The 20,586-nt window shown below is 36.9% G+C and overlaps 1 protein-coding gene across 1 annotated transcript in view; it reads left to right on the forward strand.

Moving 5' to 3' along the window:
- The window catches only part of LOC131520354 (ephrin type-B receptor 1-B), a 289,163-nt gene that overhangs the window by 253,582 nt on the left and 14,995 nt on the right, over positions 1-20,586 (forward strand). The window contains 5 exon segments of the mRNA XM_058744534.1: positions 2,070-2,178; positions 3,864-3,928; positions 10,820-11,005; positions 12,514-12,761; positions 15,237-15,452. Of these exon segments, the coding sequence (XP_058600517.1) occupies positions 2,070-2,178; positions 3,864-3,928; positions 10,820-11,005; positions 12,514-12,761; positions 15,237-15,452 (824 nt within the window).

A 20,586-nucleotide genomic window follows, 5' to 3' on the forward strand; every position in this document is an offset into this window, starting at 1 on the left:
ATCCACTGGCATTCTGCCATGGCACGACATTCGTTACGACAATTAGCACCAATCACGGGGGAGAGAAGTCCACCTCATGCACACACCTTCTCTAGAAGCACAACACATGCTCTCCCTGGAGTCTGTCTCTCTCTCTTATTTTGACAGCCAGGTGTAATGACGAAGAAATGATTCTGTTAAATGAGGTGTGTTTAAGCCCAGTACACACAGAGACTGCTCTACTTCCTGTTGGCCATTATGGATTTAGCCAGCATGCTAAAAACGACCACGAGTGTGATTGTTTAAAATCTAGTGTGCTATGACACACACACTTACACACATATGCAACATTTTAATACACCTTCATTCACAAAAAAATGCACATGATATGGGTGGAAACATATCTGAGCCATACTGAGTCACAGCAAATACTCAGTGGTAGAGCATTGTGTTAGCAGCGCAAAAGGTCATGGGATCAATTCCCAGGGAACACACATACTGATAAAAAAAAAATGTATAGCCTGAATGCACTGTAAGTCACTTTGGACTTCATGTGTTTTTTTCTGATCCGATAGCTATCCGATCGTGAAAAGACCAGATGCAAATCCGATCGCTCAAACCACTTCAGGAGGTGGTCTGGGCCGCATTCCAGACGAAACTGGACAAGTGTAAATGCATCTGGTTGTTGAAACCACATACGCTAATTTTACTCCTCCCAAAATATAAAAATAATAAACGTGCGATAGCGTTTTATAGGCTATATGGCATGTTATAGTCAGATATGACAGCGCTAATGCAACAAGCATCACCGCGGATGAGTAGCTGAGTATCCCTTCAGCAAGCCGACACGCAAACTGCCGCGAATGAAACTGAAAGTGAGTCGCAGAGACGCAACACACAATCATCTTCATTAAAAGTAGTGAGACTAACCTATCTTTCCAGTGCTGATGTCGCGCTCTCTCCTGTTGCGGTCTCTCATATTGAAATTAGCTGATAATGAATAAAATGAAGCGCATATATTTCTTTAATTGACGTGAACTCCGTTAAATTTGCATAAAGTGCGGGAATTGAAGAAAGGATTTATATCCGTTTTGCGAAGACACATTTATGTGCCCAAGTGTAAAAGGAAATGTTTTAACAAATCAGATAGATATCCGATCAGCGAAAACGCATGAAATGACCAGGTGTAAACAGGCCTCCATAATGATGTATATCAGTCTCTTTCACTCATACTACCTCTTGTTTCTTCCCAGAGCCAGCTTTCTCGTTGTTTCTGATAGCCTACTCTTTCTCTCTAATTCTTCTTGTATGTTTACACAGCTATGTGTAGCTGACCACATTTTGATAATTTATACTGTAACTAACTTTTTTTGTTTTGTTTGTTTGTTTGTTTTTCTGGAGTAGCATGACTTCAATCGGCTGCTTAAAATTATGATTAGCTTGTAGCTTAGCATGCTACAATCTCAAATAGCTTCCTCAAACCACACAATGTTTGTTCTCCTGTATATGCGTGAGGCGGTCAAGGGTTTGTCTGTATTTGAACATTGACAAAAGACATTCCATCCTCGTCTTTGTTGTTTTTAGACTGTGACGGTGGGATTAGCTGTGCTGATGGGCCGCACACATCACTCACACACACTTCACTAGTCGCTGTCATTCGGCTGTGTACCTTAAGTGTTTTCCTTCCCTCCTTTCATTCCATCTGTCCTTTTCTATCTTTCTTTCTCAGTTGACATCTGTCAGTGCTAGGCATTAGTATTACCTGACCACCGTGTTTTAGCTCTTCCTTTTGTATCCTTGTATCACTCTATTATCCCCCCTCTCTCTCTCTCCCTTCTCCTCCATTTCATTCAAAGCTCACACCTCCTCACAGTTCTTAAATCTGTATTCTTGTCTTCTTCCGTACATCTTTGTGCCCCCCCCCCCCTCTCTCTTTCAATCTCCTATTCATGCAGTCCATGAAACACTTCCCTGAATGGCTTCTCTTGAAATGTTTTGTTTACGTTCTTTCATCCCCTGTTTCATCTCTATAGGCAGCAGCCATTTCAGTTATTTCTGTAGCCTAATGCATCCTGTCTCTCTCTGTCTAGACGACTATAAATCAGAGCTGAGGGAGCAGTTGCCACTGATTGCGGGCTCAGCCGCGGCTGGAGTGGTCTTCATTGTGTCTCTGGTGGCCATATCTATAGTCTGTAGCAGGTGAGTTGGCCATTATGGAACCGGACGTGTGACTGCTGCATGTGTTTGCGAAGATGAAAAGCCTAGAAGACTAGCTGAATGTGTTCCTGGTTCATGCTATTACTTAAAGTGAATGTGAAATGTAATATTGGAGCCATCTACAAATATGTATCGATAATTTGGTCAGTGGTATAAACAGAAACATTGACAAATCAGATATTTAATCTAAAATCTGTAGCATGTTATAAATTATATACTCTACTATTCAAAAGTTGGAGGTCTGGAAAAAAAGGGTAGAACAGTAATATTGTGAAAACTGTTTTCTGTTTTTATATATTTTAAAATGTAGTTTATTTTTTATGATAGTAAAGCTGAATTTTCAAGAAACATTATTATTATATATATTAAAACTATTGAAAAGAGGTGCTCTACCAACGAAAGATGAGGTCAAACCAAAAATCAAAAAGCCATGTCAGTAGAAAAAGGTGCAGCACTCACTTTTGAAGAGGTCAAAACTTTATTAATTAAAATGATGTTGTGGCTGTTATCAAGGCCTTCATCAGACATTTTATATATTATATATATTAGCATTTATTTGAAAAGGAAATATTTTGTAACGTTATGATTGTCTTTACTATCACTTTTGATCAATTTAATGCATCCTGGCTGAATAAAAGCATAACAAATATTTATTGACCCCCGAACTTTTGAACAGTACTATTTTTATATGTTTAGTATTAAATTATTTTAGTACATATTAATCATAAATAGTACATATTTTAATTATATATTGATTATATAATGTAAGTTATATTGTAAGTTAAGTATATATTGATTATCAATGTAAGTTTATTTACTTTTCTAGCATTTTATTACCGTTGTAAACATTTAATATTGAACACCATAGAACTTTCTTTTTTTTTTTCAGTGATTTGTTCATGCCATATTTCAAATCTCATTGGTTGGAAGATAGACACTAGCTCTCCTCAAAACACAATCTCATACTGATAAATTGGTCTGTATCTGAGTCGGTTCTTTGCTGTAGGGTAACGTTAATGATGGGTGAGGTGATGCAATTCCTGTAAACAGTACGCAATTCAAGCTTTTAATCCAAAAATAAAAGGAATTGGATCACAAAAGGCCTTTACAAACCACCAGACACAACAATATCCAAACAAACCCGACAAGAAGTTTTGTCTTGTAACTTTACTTTTGGTCAGACAGAAATTTAGATCACAAAGCCTTTGAAAGACTTTTTCTATTATTGTGGTATCAAATATTGACTACAACACCCCTACATTACACACAAAATCACAACAAACTGTGATTGGTCGCTTGACATGTCAGTTAGAGAGTCTCTGACTGTTCTATGCCAGAATAAACTGTGATTTGGACTAGATTTTACTTCCTTGTCAGAAACTCATAACATGACTTTATAATACAGACTCTGTTCCAATATATTTCAGCCAGCCGAGCAATGCTGTGCTGCACATATAACCTATATGAAATAACCCCCATATATAACATACATGAAGTTATCCCATAGCAGATCTATACAGGTGGAGCTGGGGAAGGTGGATGGTTTCTGAAACGCACTTGAAAGTGATGTGATGTGAAAAGGAACCAATCAGCTGCGCCATCTAGAATTTTATGACAGAATTATGTATTTCTTAATTTTATTTTCTCTCCCCCTCTTTCCTTCAAAGGAAACGAGCTTACAATAAGGAGGCCGTGTACAGTGACAAACTCCAGCACTACAGCACCGGAAGAGGTGAGCAAACCCCTTATACTATTGAGACCGTTGACGCTGGACATCTTTGTTTTACACTCAGCTCCGCCTCTTCCTCTGGGGCAAACCCGTCCTGAAATGGGTTTTTAATGAAAGAGAAAGCAAACATATAGGAAAACAAGGCGAGAGATGTGAGGTTACAGGAAATGCCGCGGGATGCGGTGTAACGGAGGAAAGGAACGAGGGATCGCTTCAGGCCTGTGCACTTTTGAGAAGCTGACACTAAAAAGCTTCCTACCCGTATGCATCCCGTAGCCCTGCGAGAAGCTTCAGGCTCATTAGGAAGTGAGAACTCTCTCTCTTTCTCTGTCTCCTTGTAAGCAACCTCTCCGAGGATTCGGTGGGCGATCTGTGAAGCTAAATTTAATTAACATAAGTGCAGACGAAAAAGTAAACAAATGATGTGACAGCCAGACTCACACATCAAACAGACAATTTAGAAAGAAGAAAAGAGAGCAGAGACTGTGAGAACATGATCTCGTTGTCAGGAGAAATATTCGGATAATTACTGTATCAGAATTTATTCCGTCTTGAATGTCAATGCATATGAGCTAAAACAAAGTGAAGGACACTCTACTATGAATATAATTGGCGAAAATGTCACAGCCATTCTTGGGTTTCCCAACATTAGCATTATTAAAAGTTTTTTAAGGAAGTGTGGAGTTGGTGTCTGCGTACAGAAGTTAACTTCATCAGGACTTCAAACTTATTCCAGCAGGACATTAAACAGTTACCTCCAGCGCCAAGGACAGATTCTCTTTACCAAAAATGTAATCGTAGTTTGTACAAAAATAATAATAAAAAAAAAAAAAATCTACAGTTATTGTTAGTATTGTAAAATTATATTTTATATAGGAAATGCTTCAGATAGTTAACAGTTTCTTAATTATCAATTTAGTTATTGACAATGGCTTAAATTAAAATGAAGAAAAGTGACCTCATATTGAATAATAACTTCTGCTTCTGTGTTTTTGGATGACTGTGTAAGTGTATTCAAACATATTTCACAACAGGAAACAATGCCGTAAACTTGTGGACCCTGGAGTTTATATAACACAAAATGCATAATATACATTATCATTCAATGTAAATTTAATTTATATAGCAGCTCAATGCATTATACAACATTGCAAATAAAACAAATATTAAAAAATATATTTATTTTTTACTAGTTATCAATAATAGTATGTAAATACTTGAATATATTAATAATTAATATTTTAATATAAAAGGAAAGCAAAGGATGGTGTCCCATACTTGGAATTTGTGCTCTGCATTTAACCCATCCAAGTACACACACACATAACAGTAGGCAGCCAATGCTGCGGCGCAGTTGGGGGTTCAGTGCCTTGCTCAAGGGTCTCACCTCAGTCGTGGTATTGAGGGTGGAGAGAGCACTGGACAATCACTCCCCCCCAATAACAAAATCCCTGCCGGACCTGAGATTCAAACCCGTGACCTTTGGGTTGCAAGTCCAACTCTCTAACCATTAGGCCACGACTGTCCCTAAATATGTAAAATTATATGTAATTTGCAAATTAAAGAAAATAAATCAAAGAAATCCAAAATTTTGAACTTTGAATTCTGAACTGATCTATCTATCATCTATCTCTCTATCTCTCTCTCTCGCTCTCTCTCTCTCTCTCTCTCTATCTATCTATCTATCTATCTATCTATCGTTCTATCTATCTATCTATCTATCTATATATCTATCGTTCTATCATTCTGTCTATCGTTCTATCGTTCTATCATTCTGTCTATCGTTCTATCATTCGTCCATTTATCCATCATTCTATTTTATCATTCTATACTTCTATCTTTGATTCAGACATCTCAATGTTCTATCGACCATCCTTCTGTCACTCAATTCTATCCATTTTTCCTTTTGTCGTTCTTTCAGTCTGTCCATCATTCCATCCATCCCATCCATCCATCTATCTGGTTATATTTATTTTGTAAACAGCTTAATTATATGCTGAAGTGTAATGGTAGCACACAAGTTTTTTGTTATAATCTTTTTTCCCATGTAATAGCAGCATTACTGTGCTTGCACAGGCAGCTATATGAGTCTGTGTGAAATTGTAAGCTCCATGTTGTCTTAAATTTCCCTTTTTGTCTGTTTTGTCAAAGCTATTTCTGTACCTTTATTTTGCTGAGTCACAACCAGTGCTGTTGTGCTAGTCACTAAGCTGGAACCTGGTTAGAAATGAAACGCCCACCACTCTCTCTCTCTATAATGAGCACCCTAAGGAGCTGAAAGACTTAAATTGCTGTGAATGGAGAAAAATGAATGCTGAACATAAAATGGAAATATGGTTTTGTGTAAAATATTGATTTAAAGTGTAATAGAGCCTTGCAATAGTGAGGCAGCCGTAATGTGGCAGGGTCATAATGGAGTACGCCTCATAACGCATGGCTTTTTAATACCAGGGAGAGAGAGAAAAAAAAAAGCATCTTCTACCTGAGAGATCAGCGAGATGCAACTAATCTGATCTAAATATGCTTACACAGTGTCAGACACTCCGCATAAGAGCACAAATGGGCTGATATTCTCAAAGCTTCTTAACCTGAGACAGATCCTTTCATGTATCAGGACGCATCAGAGACAGCTGTTCTTTCAAAGCTCAGAAACAATGCGATTACATGGGCCAGGGGTCGGACGTCTGCCGTGTGCAAGCGGTGTATTAAGATGCTCCTGTTCTCAAAGAAAGATTAACAACATTCAAAATAAGAAGAGATAGTGGATGGGAAAGACTACAGTAAACTAATGACCTCCTGGAGTTTATATAACATATGAATTCTATGTAAATGTTATATTTCAATTTATATAGCTGCTCAGTGTAATATAAAGTGTTTAATGCAACATCTCAATATAGAGATAAAAAGGATAAATATTCAAAATTATTTAATAAACATAAATAATTGTCATGATAATTGAATTTTAATAATTGTTTAACAAAGAATAAGTTACTTTGTTGGATGGATGGATAGATGGCAGTGGATAGAATATTAGTTACATAGAATGAAAGAATATAATAATAGAACTAGAGAGAACAACAGAACGACAGAACTAGATAGAATGATGGATGGATGGATGGATGATAGACATCTAGAATGATAAAACGATAAGATAGATAGATAGATAGATAGATAGATAGATAGATAGATAGATAGATAGATAGTAGGGCTGGGTTTTGACACAAATTTCATGATTCAATTTGATCCGATGATGCTTTAAATCGATCAAAAGTGTTGATAAAGATATTTATAATGTTACAAAAGATTTATATTTCAGATAAATGCTGTTCTTCTGAACTTTCTATTCATCATAGAAACCTGAAGGATCACGTGGCTGGAGTAATGATGCTAAAAATTCAGCTTTGAAATCACAGGAATAACTTACATTTTAAAATATATTCATATAGAAAACAATTTTTGTTTCATATAGAATTTTTTTATTATTATTTATTTATTTTTTTTACTGTTCTCTGGATCAAATAAATGCAGGCTTGGTGAGCAGAAGAGACTTCTGTTCTGTTGCTGTTCACTTTTCTGAACTGTTCACTTTTGACTGGTAGTGTACATACATACATAATTTTTAATGATAATTTAATTGTATTAATTGATTTAAAATAGTTATTTTGTCAGATAGAAGGATATACATATTCAAAACTATTAACTAAAATTATTGTAAAATAATGTTAATGATAATTTGGTTAATTTATTTAAAATAATTAAAAATAATAATAATAAAATCAGTTATTTTGTCATGTGGATGGATGGAAGGATGGAAAGGTAATTGTTATTTTAAGTTTTGTGACATGGCTGGGTGTTTTCTATTAATAAATAATCACAAACAATGGTGTACTTGAATCCAAGACCGACCAAGTGTTTGTTCTCAGGGGCTTGGCCAGAAGTTTGTGTTGTTCCGTCCCTCTCCAGACTCCCGCACTCAGTGTCCTGCTGCCCTGGGTGGAAGTGATGCATTCTGGTCTATCTCTGAGTTCTCTCTCTCCTGCGGGACAGGGGTTCAGTGTAGTGGCAGAGCAGTTGGTGTTCCAGGCACGCACGGATCAAGTGGCTATGAAATATTAACATATATATTTTTATTTCCCTTTCTCAGCCATAAGAAACGAGTGGAGCTGTTACGATGCATTACTCTAGAGGACAAGGGGAGATAAACTGTTTGCCATTTGAGTTATTGATGAGGAAAGCCACGTTTCTAAAATTAAAGCACTCTGTAGGTTTGTGCATGTGTGTTTGAAATGAATAATTCAACAAACCTGCATGGCTTTTTTCAGGTTAAAGGGTTCATATCATAGATTCCTTTTATATTTTTTCCCCCCTGATGTCCACTTAAAATGTTAGTAAAGCTTTGAAATGACTAGGGACCTTGTTAAAAATAAACTTCAGCCATTCATTTATAATGCTATGATCCTTTTGAAGGATCTGCAGAGCTGTAGGTGCTAAACACACTGAAGAACATAGAATTGCATCTCTTTATTTTAATAATAATTTATTTAAAAATTTAAAAAACATTTAAAAAACAAGTTATTTTGCTGGATGAATGGGTGATATTCTAAAGGATTAAATATATATAAATTATTTTACTGATAATTTTACTTTACCCATGTTTTCATAGTGGATCAAACTTGTTTGTTACAATAAAACAAAACAAATAAATTAAAATAAAATGAAAACAAAAATCAAATAAGCTATTTTGTTGGATGAATGGATAGACAGACAGATAGATAGATAGATAGATAGATATACTGTACTATACATATTCTAAATAAATAAATATTATTGTAATGATACACTTTACCCATGTTTTCATAATGGATCAAGCTTGTTTATTAAAATAAATTAAAATGAAATGAAATAAAATTAAATTAAATAATATATAAAATTAAATAACATATAAAATTAAATAAAACATTTGATTTCTAACCACTCTCTAGATATGACCCATTAAAGTCAACATGAGACACATATTAGGCAAAAAACAATGTAGGATGGGGCTTGATTTTACAGCATCTATTGAGATTTGATGGTTATTTTATTTATTAATATTATTTTTCAAGTGCACATGGCAACAAAATAAAAGCAGAAAAGTCATTTCAGCAGTCATAAAAGTTGTTATATTTTGATGAAAGATCATGAAAACCAACTTTTTTATATTTGCACTGAATCACACTTAAAAATCTTTACAATTTATTAAGACTAAATTGGGTGAATTTTGGTTCATTTCACACTGCTGTCTGAAGTCTAGGGCTGTCAGTAAAGTGAGTGCTGGATGGGTTATTATTGTGCCAGAAGTCTTGAATGTCTCTTGGTCTTCCTGTCACGATGGGTGACATACCCCGGTCTCTCCACCCTCCAGCGTCCGAGTCAGCGTTCACCTCTTCTGAAGCAGACTTTAGCGACTCTTGCCTGTGTCTTTCAGTGTGATTGCATCAGCTTCCACACCTGCTTTTGGGTCTCTTCTTATTGGGCAGCAGAGTTAAACACCTCCTTTTAGAGCTTGTTTAATGTTTGGTTTATTTGTGTGGGTTGCTGGTTCTCTCTGATTCTCTGAGATTACTTTCTGCATCCTCTCTTGCTCTCTCTCTCACACACACACACACACACATACACACACACACACATACTGATGTTTACACATGAAGTTTCATCTTCCGCCATGAAGAGCAGTTTGATAGCGTGTCTGCGTTATCTGTTTATGAGGTCCTGTGGGGGATAAAGGCAGAAGAGAATTTGATTCGGCTCTATTGGAGAAGCAGAGAGAGGGAGAGAGAGATTCACTGCAACTGTCTTGTGTTGCCGCTGCTGTTTAATGATGTCATAGTCACTATGAATCCATAATGTTTTTAAAGGGGGAAAAAAAGGATAGAGAATAAACACTGTAATGGCTAGCAATAGAGGTTAGATTTATTTCTAGGGTTTGGAAATTAAAGACTCAGTTCTGTTTCAGATTTCACTTCCACATAACAATTGCACAAACAATAATTACAAAAAACCTGCAGTATAATACTATAATAAACAAATAATACAAAATATTACATTATTATAATACAAAGTAGTACAGTGTATAATTATTTAAAAATGTTCTAACACAATGTTCATTCTTAAATACATACACACACACAATGTATTTTTAAGTGTTTTTTTTTAATATTATTATTTAATTTAGTGTATATAGAAAACTGTGCTCTTGACTTATTCTGTCATTATATCAAAATGCCAGTTTGATTTATTAGTGCTATGACTTTCTTTTTTCCATCAAAAACAATAGGAAACTTTTGGATAATGTTTTTCCATATAATTAAAATGAAAGTGTACTGAAATTTCCAAGCTTCGAAGTGGAATTAGTGCATCATAAAATGTGCAAAATTATTAGTGTGGACTACTTTTAGTGCTTCACTTATGCATGCTTTTCAAGCTTACAATTCATTGTTGTTTTAGTACAATATTCCAGATGCAGAACCGTTAACAGAATTGAATGCCATGAAAATCGTTTGGCCTCTGTATTTTTATTTAAATCAATTCACAACCCTATTTATTTCAGTGTTTTATGAGAAACTATTGATGTCATCAGCATCAGGCGATGGGTGCAGTAATCATTTTCATATTTCAGATAAATCCACTCTGTTTTAGATTGCCTCTTGTTTAACCACTCATATTGGATTTGTTTATTTACTACTTCGATAAATGCATTAAAACAAAAATGGTTTATAATAACGTGCTTAGACTTGACCTGCTTTCGTTTAAATCATAAAATAGATTTACCATAATGTGCATTGAAATGAAAACTGTTAATAACGCCACGCAAAAGAGCGTTTCAGTGATTTGTGGAATTTGGTTGTGTTCTAGAACTCACTTTGAGGCCAGATCTGTCCAACTGCCACACACCCATGGGCTGCCCGACCCTGCCAGGCTCTCCGGGGATGAAGATCTACATCGACCCCTTCACCTATGAAGATCCTAATGAAGCCGTCAGAGAATTCGCCAAGGAAATAGACGTCTCCACTGTCAAGATTGAAGAAGTTATCGGGGCAGGTGCGTTGCTTGTTCATTGCTGATTTTTCTACATGCACGTTAATGCATGGATGCTTAAAACTTATATGGGCAAAAGCTTGAAAATAAACAGCATAAACAGACCACGAACACACAGTTACACAGCCATCTCTCTCAGACAGATTTGAAGCACATATACCTCTCTGAACTTTAATATGCCCTTTTATACGTCTACATTTCCTCACAAACACTAGTAGGACACAACACAGCATCCTGAGGGTCTGTGCCCTTCTACTCGTCTTCTTGGCGAGTCGCGGTGGAGACGCGTTATGACTCACAGTCTGCTCTGCTTCAGACAGCTCAAGTTAATCCACTGATGCACCTCATATGGATTTCACACAGATCACAACAAATACTCTCAACCTTAGCAGTAAAACTCAAGTCAAAGTTGGCAAAGTTTCTCTTTATTCTATCCTTTACTATTTTTGCCCATTTTATCTCAAGCTTTATTGATTTTAGAACACTTCTGGGGGCACACAAATATAATCAAGATTGGTTTTGCTTCCAGTGAGTTTATTGTGGAAAGAGGCTCTATTATGCAACCTGGGGTTGGTGATATACTGAAGGTCAGACTGACCCCAGTGATTCATTCCTGAATTATATCCACTTTACTTAATCTGCAATTTTGTGTGAATAGCGCAGATCCTTCACGGTTAAGCTACCACATCTTGACCACATCTGAACTTTTTTTTTAATTATTATTATTATTATTATTATAAAATACTCTAGGGCTAATTGTAGTCCAGACACAAGTTAATGCAACTGATTGAACCATGCTTAGAAAGTTGGCATTGTGATTGTCACAATGTTTTGAAATTACTTGCTGTCTGAACACTGTAAACGGTATAATTTACATTGGAAAAGTTGCACACACCAGCTTTAATATGCATTTTATACTCACAGTTTGATATCTGAAAACTTTGCATTCATACTTTGGGACTTTTAGGGCTTTTTTAGTTGCTAAATGTTATGTAACATCAGAATAAACTTGGACTGGCAAATTTGTTTTTGTTTTGTTTTGTTTTGTTTTGTTTTGTTTTGTTTTGTTTTGTTTTGTTTTGTTTTGTTTTGTTTTGTTTTGTTTTGTTTTGTTTTGTTTTGTTTTGTTTTGTTTTGTTTTGTTTTGTTTTGTAAATTAGCAGTCACTTTTATCCAAAAAAATCCAAGTTCTTAAAAATCTGGCTTTCTTTAATTGACTCTTGGGAATCTAATCTTCTCTTATTTCTTGATTCTCACCTCTAAACAGGTCGTAGACATTCGTATCCATCAAAATTCGAGCTTGCTTTTTTCACCGCTGCCATTCTATCCCCACATGCAATCTAGCCAAAACTTCTCAGATATCCTAAAAGCATCACCCATTAATAAGACATAACACTGGAGAGATTCAGAACTTCCCTCTGTACTGTAGCTGTTGTTCAGCAGTAGAAGCATCATTGTTTTTTGATGGTTTTAAGGGTCTTTCACTCATTCCTCTTCTTTGTGTGCCTCAGGAGAGTTCGGGGAGGTGTATAAAGGTCGACTGAAACTGCCTGGAAAACGAGAGATCTACGTTGCCATCAAAACACTGAAAGCAGGCTATTCTGAGAAGCAGAGACGTGACTTCCTGTCCGAGGCGTCAATCATGGGGCAGTTTGACCACCCCAACATCATCCGCCTGGAGGGTGTGGTCACCAAGAGCCGACCGGTCATGATCGTCACAGAGTTCATGGAGAACGGGGCGCTTGACTCCTTCCTTAGGGTAAGTGCAACATCCAAAACAAGCACCCTCTGTCTCTCTCTCTCTCTGTCTGTTTCATTCTTTCCCTCTGGTGTGGAGAAATACGCTGCTTAATCGATGTTCAGCCCATTTTTTTCAATCTCATGGATTGGTTCTCCCTAGCTTTGATCTGGTGCCGCAATAAAGGGGCTCTTTGAAGTTGGCTTAGAAATCCACCACATCCGAGTAGCGTCGCCATCGATCCACTCCCCCACCCCTGTTTGTTATCATGCGTTCGGTTCAAAGCTTTCACTTGTGCAACATGGCGCCTGTGTACAGAAGTTTCGAAGGAACTGTAAGGTCTCCCACTGTGTGCTGTAAACACGTTTTAGACAGCTACTGATGAAGAGCGTTAAACACAAATGCTGCACAAAAAGGAAAATCAATGTCTCTTTTATAGTCATGCACATGCACAAGATATTTAATCCGTGCTGCTGTTTAGTTTAAATTATTGAAGGGTCTGCCTCTGTATGAAACGATCATTTTATTAATTAATTTGTTTCTAAAAGATTAAAGGACATTCATGTCTCAGAGCTACATGCAGCTGTTTGATTTCACGCTAATTGCAAAGAGAGTCGACTGCAGCTGGATCAATGGTACAGTGGAGATAAAGCAGCAGTGTATGGAGAACCTCCAGACTCTGGACTATTTCATACTAGAGCTTCTAGTAGATGTGAGTCTGTGGGATGTCAGATTACGATTGGTTTGGCTGATGTGATTGGTTTGATCTATCTATCTATCTATCTATCTATCTATTCAGTCATTCTATCATTCTATTTATTGTTCTATTAATCTATCTGACGTTCTATCATTCTATCTGTCTATCTATCATTCTATTGTTCTATCATACTGTCATTCTGTCTACCTTTTTTATCATTCTGCTGTTCAAGTGTTCTATTATTCTATCTTTCGTTCCATCTAATTATTGTTCTGATGTTCTGTCATTTCTATCTATCATTTTATCTGTCGTTCTAGCTGGCATTCTGTGTATCATTCTAGCTGTTGATCATTTTATTATTCTATCTATCATATCTGTAATTATGTTTTGATACTTTTTTTTTTAATCTGAATTTTAAAGGCACTTACAATTCAAATCTGTCAATCATGTATCCTGGAGCATGTCTTGCTTTGAAAAATCATGTTAATGTTTTTGAAATGGAGTTAAGTGGAAAGTTTTTCAACATCACTTTGGTGCATTTCTCGAATCATCCTTAATATTTGCAAAGAAGTATGTGCATTTCTCAAAACAATTCGTACAAACAGCACCACACAACGGATTTCCTGCAAAAGCCTGTAACTTACTCAAAATCTTTAGTTCATCTCTCAAAAGTAAGTATTTATGTCAATGAACATATCAGTGCCAACAGAATGAAAAGTCCTTGTGTCATTGTTCACAAACAAGATGTCAAAATGTCATGTTGTCAATATAAAAAGTGCACTCTGTTAGTATTACCTGATGCAAACTATGGCAACAGTTTGGATGACAGTTACTGTATTGAAATGCAGAAGGCTGCGCTTCTTATGTATGCCATATATCCTTTCAAAAGTACAAATTTACACATTACTGTATGTGGGATGTTGATTGAAAGAGACAGTTTCGAAATGTTTGAATTATTGAGGATATGGTCGATCTCCCAATACTTAGCTGCACCCTTCAGCCATTGTAAGGCCATGATTGACAACATGGTCCACAATAGTGGCCCTTATTTCATCTGATATGCGCCTCTGTCTTTGGCCTCTTCTGCTTCTTCCTCTGTTTTGCCTCTATACCCTTCCACCACGCATCCTTCGTCTGTTGACCCTGATCGTTTTTTGGATGTTCATCCATCGTCAGAATTTGTAACTCTTGTGTTGGCCTCTGTCTATATATGCTTTCCAATTGAAGGTTCATGAGATACACCTTTGAGCTATTTCAGAGAACTGGCATATAATTGGTTGATCTATATTCTCTTCATTAGTGAAAGTCAAGATTCACTTGCACAATTCATGACAAATTTTCAAAAAGTCTAAGAAAATGTGTAGACAGTTTGACAACTAGATCAACCATTTTGCATCTAATGACTTATACGATGAACTAATGACTAGATGTTTTGAGGGGAAAGACTATAGCACAGAGAACTGTATAATACATTTTGAGCAATATGACATTAGCAACTGAAAATATAGGAAACCACAGGCAAATGTACATAATCAGTTGCATTTGCAAAGCAATGCATTTTCAAAAGAATGAAAAACTGCTTTTATGATGTACACAAGTGACTAGATGATGTGGAGGCTGAACAAGAAGTTTTGAAAATGTCATTTCTGATCTGAGAAATGCCCCAAAGCGACTGAGAAAAACTGTGACCAGATACTGTATAACCAAAAATGTGTTTACAGCTAAACACCAGGAGCTCCTTCGGTTGAGGTTTGACATACTGAAGAACATCATGTGATATTTGTGTTTTCTTGTGGCAGCAAAATGATGGGCAGTTCACAGTGATCCAGTTGGTGGGGATGCTGAGGGGAATTGCCGCTGGCATGAAGTACCTGTCGGAGATGAATTACGTCCACCGAGACCTGGCCGCCCGCAACATCCTGGTCAACAGCAACCTCGTGTGCAAGGTGTCGGATTTCGGCCTGTCCCGTTATCTGCAGGAAGACACCTCTGACCCCACCTACACCAGCTCACTGGTAAGACTTTGCCCAGGCACGTCAGGCTCACCACCTCATTTTAACAGGAGCCAATAGGTGCCATGTTTTGCACTGTTGCTTGAGGTAATTGAAAAGGCAGGTACTGAGCGTTTGTAATTGCCCCTCGCTTTGGTTTTATTTTCTCATTCTTGTCTGCTTTTGTCTTTTATTCCCCAAAATGTCTCCAGAAAGAAACTGTCCTGACATGTCCTGTCAGGACATGTCCATTTCCTGGAGAAACTGCATTTAAATTCTGTATGTGATTGAACACAGCCAAGTGACTGGACTTCCAATAGCCTGCCTCCCAAATGGAGCGCTCAGACTTTCAGAATTCTCTATTATGTATCATTAATAGGCATCCAGGGCATCATTAGCCCTCCTGTGCTGCAGATCTTTAATATTAATATGAAATACTATTTTCTCCTGCCTCCTTAAAGACTCTATTCAGAGCACTGTGATATTTTTGGTGCCGCGGATTCGCCGCGTTCATAATTATCTGGGTTTACTGATAATTCATTGTCTTGTTCCGTCTTATCTGACCCTGTCATGATTTCTGTATTCAGGCCGGTTTCCGAGGCTCTGGTCGCATTGACAGTCGCACTTTTAGCAGGGTCAACTGTTTCCTCCGCATTGGAGAGAAACAGCCCTGGGTCACATCCTTTATTGAACGCGCTTTAAATTCACTTCAGACTTCTCATAGAAATGTCCCATGCATTGTAAGCAAACAATTTCATCTTTTACACTCGGGTGGCTCCTCAGTGCTGGTGAGCAGAGATGTGAGGCGGATGATAAGGAGACGAGACGACAGACAGGGAATATTTAGCTAACATTTTGTCTCTCTTAAAATGTGTGAAAGCTCATTAAGCCCCAAAGGCAGCCGCCATTCACAAACAGGATGTCCTGCGGTGACTGTTGATTGACAGGAATATGCGGCAAATGTGTGAACAGGGGTGTGATACTGATGTGACTTTGCTGTCTTCCTTACTGATAGAGAGAGGATTTAATTACCCCCCGGGTTTTTGCCGTTTTTCTTCACTTGTCAGCTTTTGATGGGCTATGTTTACTAGTCTTACCTATCTACCTATCTATCTATCTATCTATCTTCTGTCATTCTATCCTTCCATCTGTCTGTCTGTTGGTCCATCGATGCATAGAATAATTGAATACCCAAACAGCTCAGTAACATTCAGTCGTTCAGTCTGGACACGCAGTACAGCCAGATTACAATCTGGACTCTGAGGACGAGACATTTGTAAGTACGTCTGCCTGTCCGTCTGTCTGTCACTCTGACATTTTGCTTTTTAAATTTGTTTTCAGCTGATTTATGTTCTATGTCTAACTTGAAGATAACAATCTTGTGCTAAAACACACACAAACTCTACCCAGAGAGTTTCTCACCCGAAACTGGAGGATTCTTGGGCTTGGAGGAGATGACACAGAGAAGGGAGTGAAAATAAAGAAATGTCCCTCACTTTCCCAGCATGAACACAGATTTCCCTCTCGCTGTCAGCATGACAAGTGCAGTGGCTGTGTGCTGCAAATGGAAAATAAAACTATTTACACTGAGGTGGGATCTGAATGTGTGACACCCCCTCGCCCTGCCACCCTCCTCTCTGTCACTTTCTGTTTCCCTCTTCCTCTTCCTTTCCCATCCGAGGATTGCGATTTGGCGTGCCGGAGTGTGGAATGTGACATGCTCATTCTCTCTTTCCTCTGTTTATTCACCATTTCAATTCCTTCAGTTTTCCCTTACTTGTCTTCTCAGTAACAGGTGTTGAAGTCTGATGTCCTGTAGCATCTTCTGCAATTGTATAGTCTAGTACATCCAGACTGTCGGCATCAAGACTGGCTCACATTACAGCTTATTCTGGCCAAGAACTGTGTTAAATTAGTTCACATTGCCCAGCTTGGTTTGTTAGGGCAGTGTGAACCAGCCTGAGACATGAAGAATCCATCTGACCATCATGCACTTGTCTGGTTTTGCTGGATCATTGTTGGCAATACTGTCATTCATGTAGCTCAAGCAGGGGCAAGCTCATGGGTTAAATTCCTAAGGAATACATGGAGTGATAAAAATGTGGAATTCTTAAAGGGATAGTTCACACAAAAAAAGAAAAATACTGTCATTAATTACTCACCCTAATGTCGTTCCAAACCTGTAAGACCTTCGCTCATCTTCAGAACACAAATTAAGAAATTTGTAAGGAAATCTGAGAGCTTTCTGACCCTGCATAGATACCCTTACCAAAGTAGTATCCTTCAAGTTTATTTTTTTAAGTGTACTTCAGTAAAGTTCAAGTGTATTTGTAAGTATACTTATACTACAGTAAATATACAAATATCAGTCTAGTAAGCGTACTATTTCAATACTCCTTGGGACTAAATTGGCCCACTTTCTAGTATATAAAAGTATACTTTTAAGTATACTTTAAGTATAACAGTGGGTAAACTTTGTGTACACAACCAGTTTACATCAAAGGTTTTAGCTTGTACTGCAACTATACTAAAAGTGAACTTATAGATATAGCCTACTGATAGTTTACTAATTAAATACTTGTAGTAGCATTTTTAGTAAATTTTGAAGTATAGTCTCAGTAAACTACTAGTTTAGTAGTTTTATACTGCAAGTATACCGTAAGTTTTCTTTAAGGGAACTTTACATCATACTTTAAGTATACTACTATGTCCCTATGTAGGTATTCATTTGTATATACAGTATTTTGTCATATGAATATCTGAACATACAAAACATCCAAAGAAAGAACAGGGTATCTGCTTGTAAACAAAAAACATTTTATTCTAGCTTCATGCATTCTTTTTTTAAACACTTGGGTAAATTTCATAAATAGAAAATAAATAACATTTTGAACAAATAGCTGAAAAAGACTGAATTGGATTCAGAATGAGAGTCGATCAACACCCCAAAGCTTGACAGTCATTATTACCTCTTCATTGGTCAACATTTTATTCCATAACTTTACACAGTTTTGATGATGTTTAATGTCTGATGATCGTGTTAGATTACATGTGGAAGCATCTGTTGGTTCGGTTTCTTCTTCACTTGTGTTTTTTTTGGGAAATGCTGTACTGAAGATGTGTACTTGCGCCCCCTACCATGTAACAATGAAAACACAGATTCTAGGAGCACAAATATATTTAGACTTTTTCGAAAGTATAAGTCAAGTATACTGAAATGTCATTTTAAGAATATTTCTGAGAAGTACATAAAAAGTAGACTAAAAGTATACTTCCCGATTTTTTTGGTTTAAAAGAAGTATACTAATAGCACACTTGCATAAACTTCTTTTTCGTAAGGGCACGATCAGGGCACAGAAACATAGTAAGGAATTGTAAGGACAAGCAGAGGAATGCACACACATGCATCATGGTACTCTCGTGAATGGTGGCTGACTGACCCGGAAAAAGAAGAAAACGTTGAATAAAGTTAATATTTTTGTTTTCTTTGCAAGAAAAAGGTATTCTCTTAGCTTCTTAAAATTACAGTTGAACCACTGATGTCACATGGAATATTTTAATGATGTCCTTACTACATTTCTTTGCCTTGACCATTGTAGTTCCCTTGCTGTCTATGGAGGGTCAGAAAGCTCTTGGATTTCATCCAAAATATCTTAATTTGTGTTACGAAGATGAACGAAGGTCTTATGTATTTGGAACGACATGAGAGTGAGTAATTAATGACAGAATTTTCATTTTTGGGTAAATTATTCCTTTAAAATTATTACATTAAAATGTCAAATTTAATCAACATATGGATGCTGTTAAAGGAAAACGCCACCGGTTTTCCATATTCTAATATGTTCTTCCCTCAACTTAGTCGAGTTGATACGTACCTCTCCCGTCTCAGTGCGTGCACTTAATCGCTCTAGCGCACGGCACAACTATGTTAGCGTTTAGCTTAGCACCATTCATTCCTTAGGATCCAAACAGGGATGAATTTAGAAGCCACCAAACACTTCCATGTTTTCCCTATTTAAAGATGGTTACATGAGTAGTTACACGAGTAAGTCTGGTGACACAAAATAAAACGTGGCGATTTTCTAAGCGGATAAAAAGTGATAACTATAATGTATGGCGGAAGAGCACTTCGCAGCACTTCGACCTCGGCGCAGTAATATCATCGCTCAAGTGAGCACGTCGCAGCACTTCGACCTAAGGAGAGGTACGTATCAACTCGTCTAAGTTGAGGGAAGAACATATTAGAATATGGAAAACCGGTGGCGTTTTCCTTTAAACAAAATGAATTTGAGATATAAGCTTCTCATTTCTCACAGCATCAAGTGGGTGGAGCATAACCCTGAGAACAATGTGAAATATTCAGGCGCACTCAGTGATATCCTGTATATTTGCTACTAAAGGTCTCAAATAAAACTTTGAATATGCCTTTCAAATATTTTTGTTGTCACAGACCTTTATGGGTAAACATTATGAGGCTAAAGCCAGTGGAAAAGAGAATGCACTATCAGATTTAGTACATGTACAGTCTGTTCACCCAAATTACATTTTAGGAAGGACAAATGAGGAGAAATGCATCTCTGTGTGTGTGTGTGCGCGTGTGTGTGTGTGTGTGTGTGTTTGATGTAGTCTGATAAATGTCAAGTGTCACAGGTAGTTAAACCAGTATAAGCCCATCAGTTATTACATTCCCCGTCTGTATGTGTGTGTGTGTGTGTGTGTGTGTGGCAGTCCTCTGTGCAGTGCAGCTGAGATGAACATGTGTGCTCTTTTTACGCTTAATCTTTCCTGATATCACAACAGCTCGTTTTGAGCAATCCTAATAGTCTACAACAACATTTAGCTGAAAATTCTCAAGGTCATTATTACAGAGCCAGATTAATTCTGAATGAAGGGTGATGCATGCTTTAATTTATGCCAAGCAAGACGGTTTTTGTTAGAATTGTGGGGTAAAAATAGATTTTATATTTTTCTGAAGAAAATGAATATATATATATATATATATATATATATATATATATATATATATATATATATATTTTTTTTTTTTTTTTTTTTTTTTTAAATTCCATCCACTTTATCACTTGGAAAAGATTTTTTGTTCCCTTTGGAAATCTTTATGTCTATAGTACAAGAGGTGAGGTCAGGTTATACCTATAAC

Source organism: Onychostoma macrolepis, chromosome 02, assembly GCF_012432095.1.
Source record: "Onychostoma macrolepis isolate SWU-2019 chromosome 02, ASM1243209v1, whole genome shotgun sequence".
In the NCBI taxonomy this organism is placed as follows: Eukaryota; Metazoa; Chordata; class Actinopteri; order Cypriniformes; family Cyprinidae; genus Onychostoma; species Onychostoma macrolepis.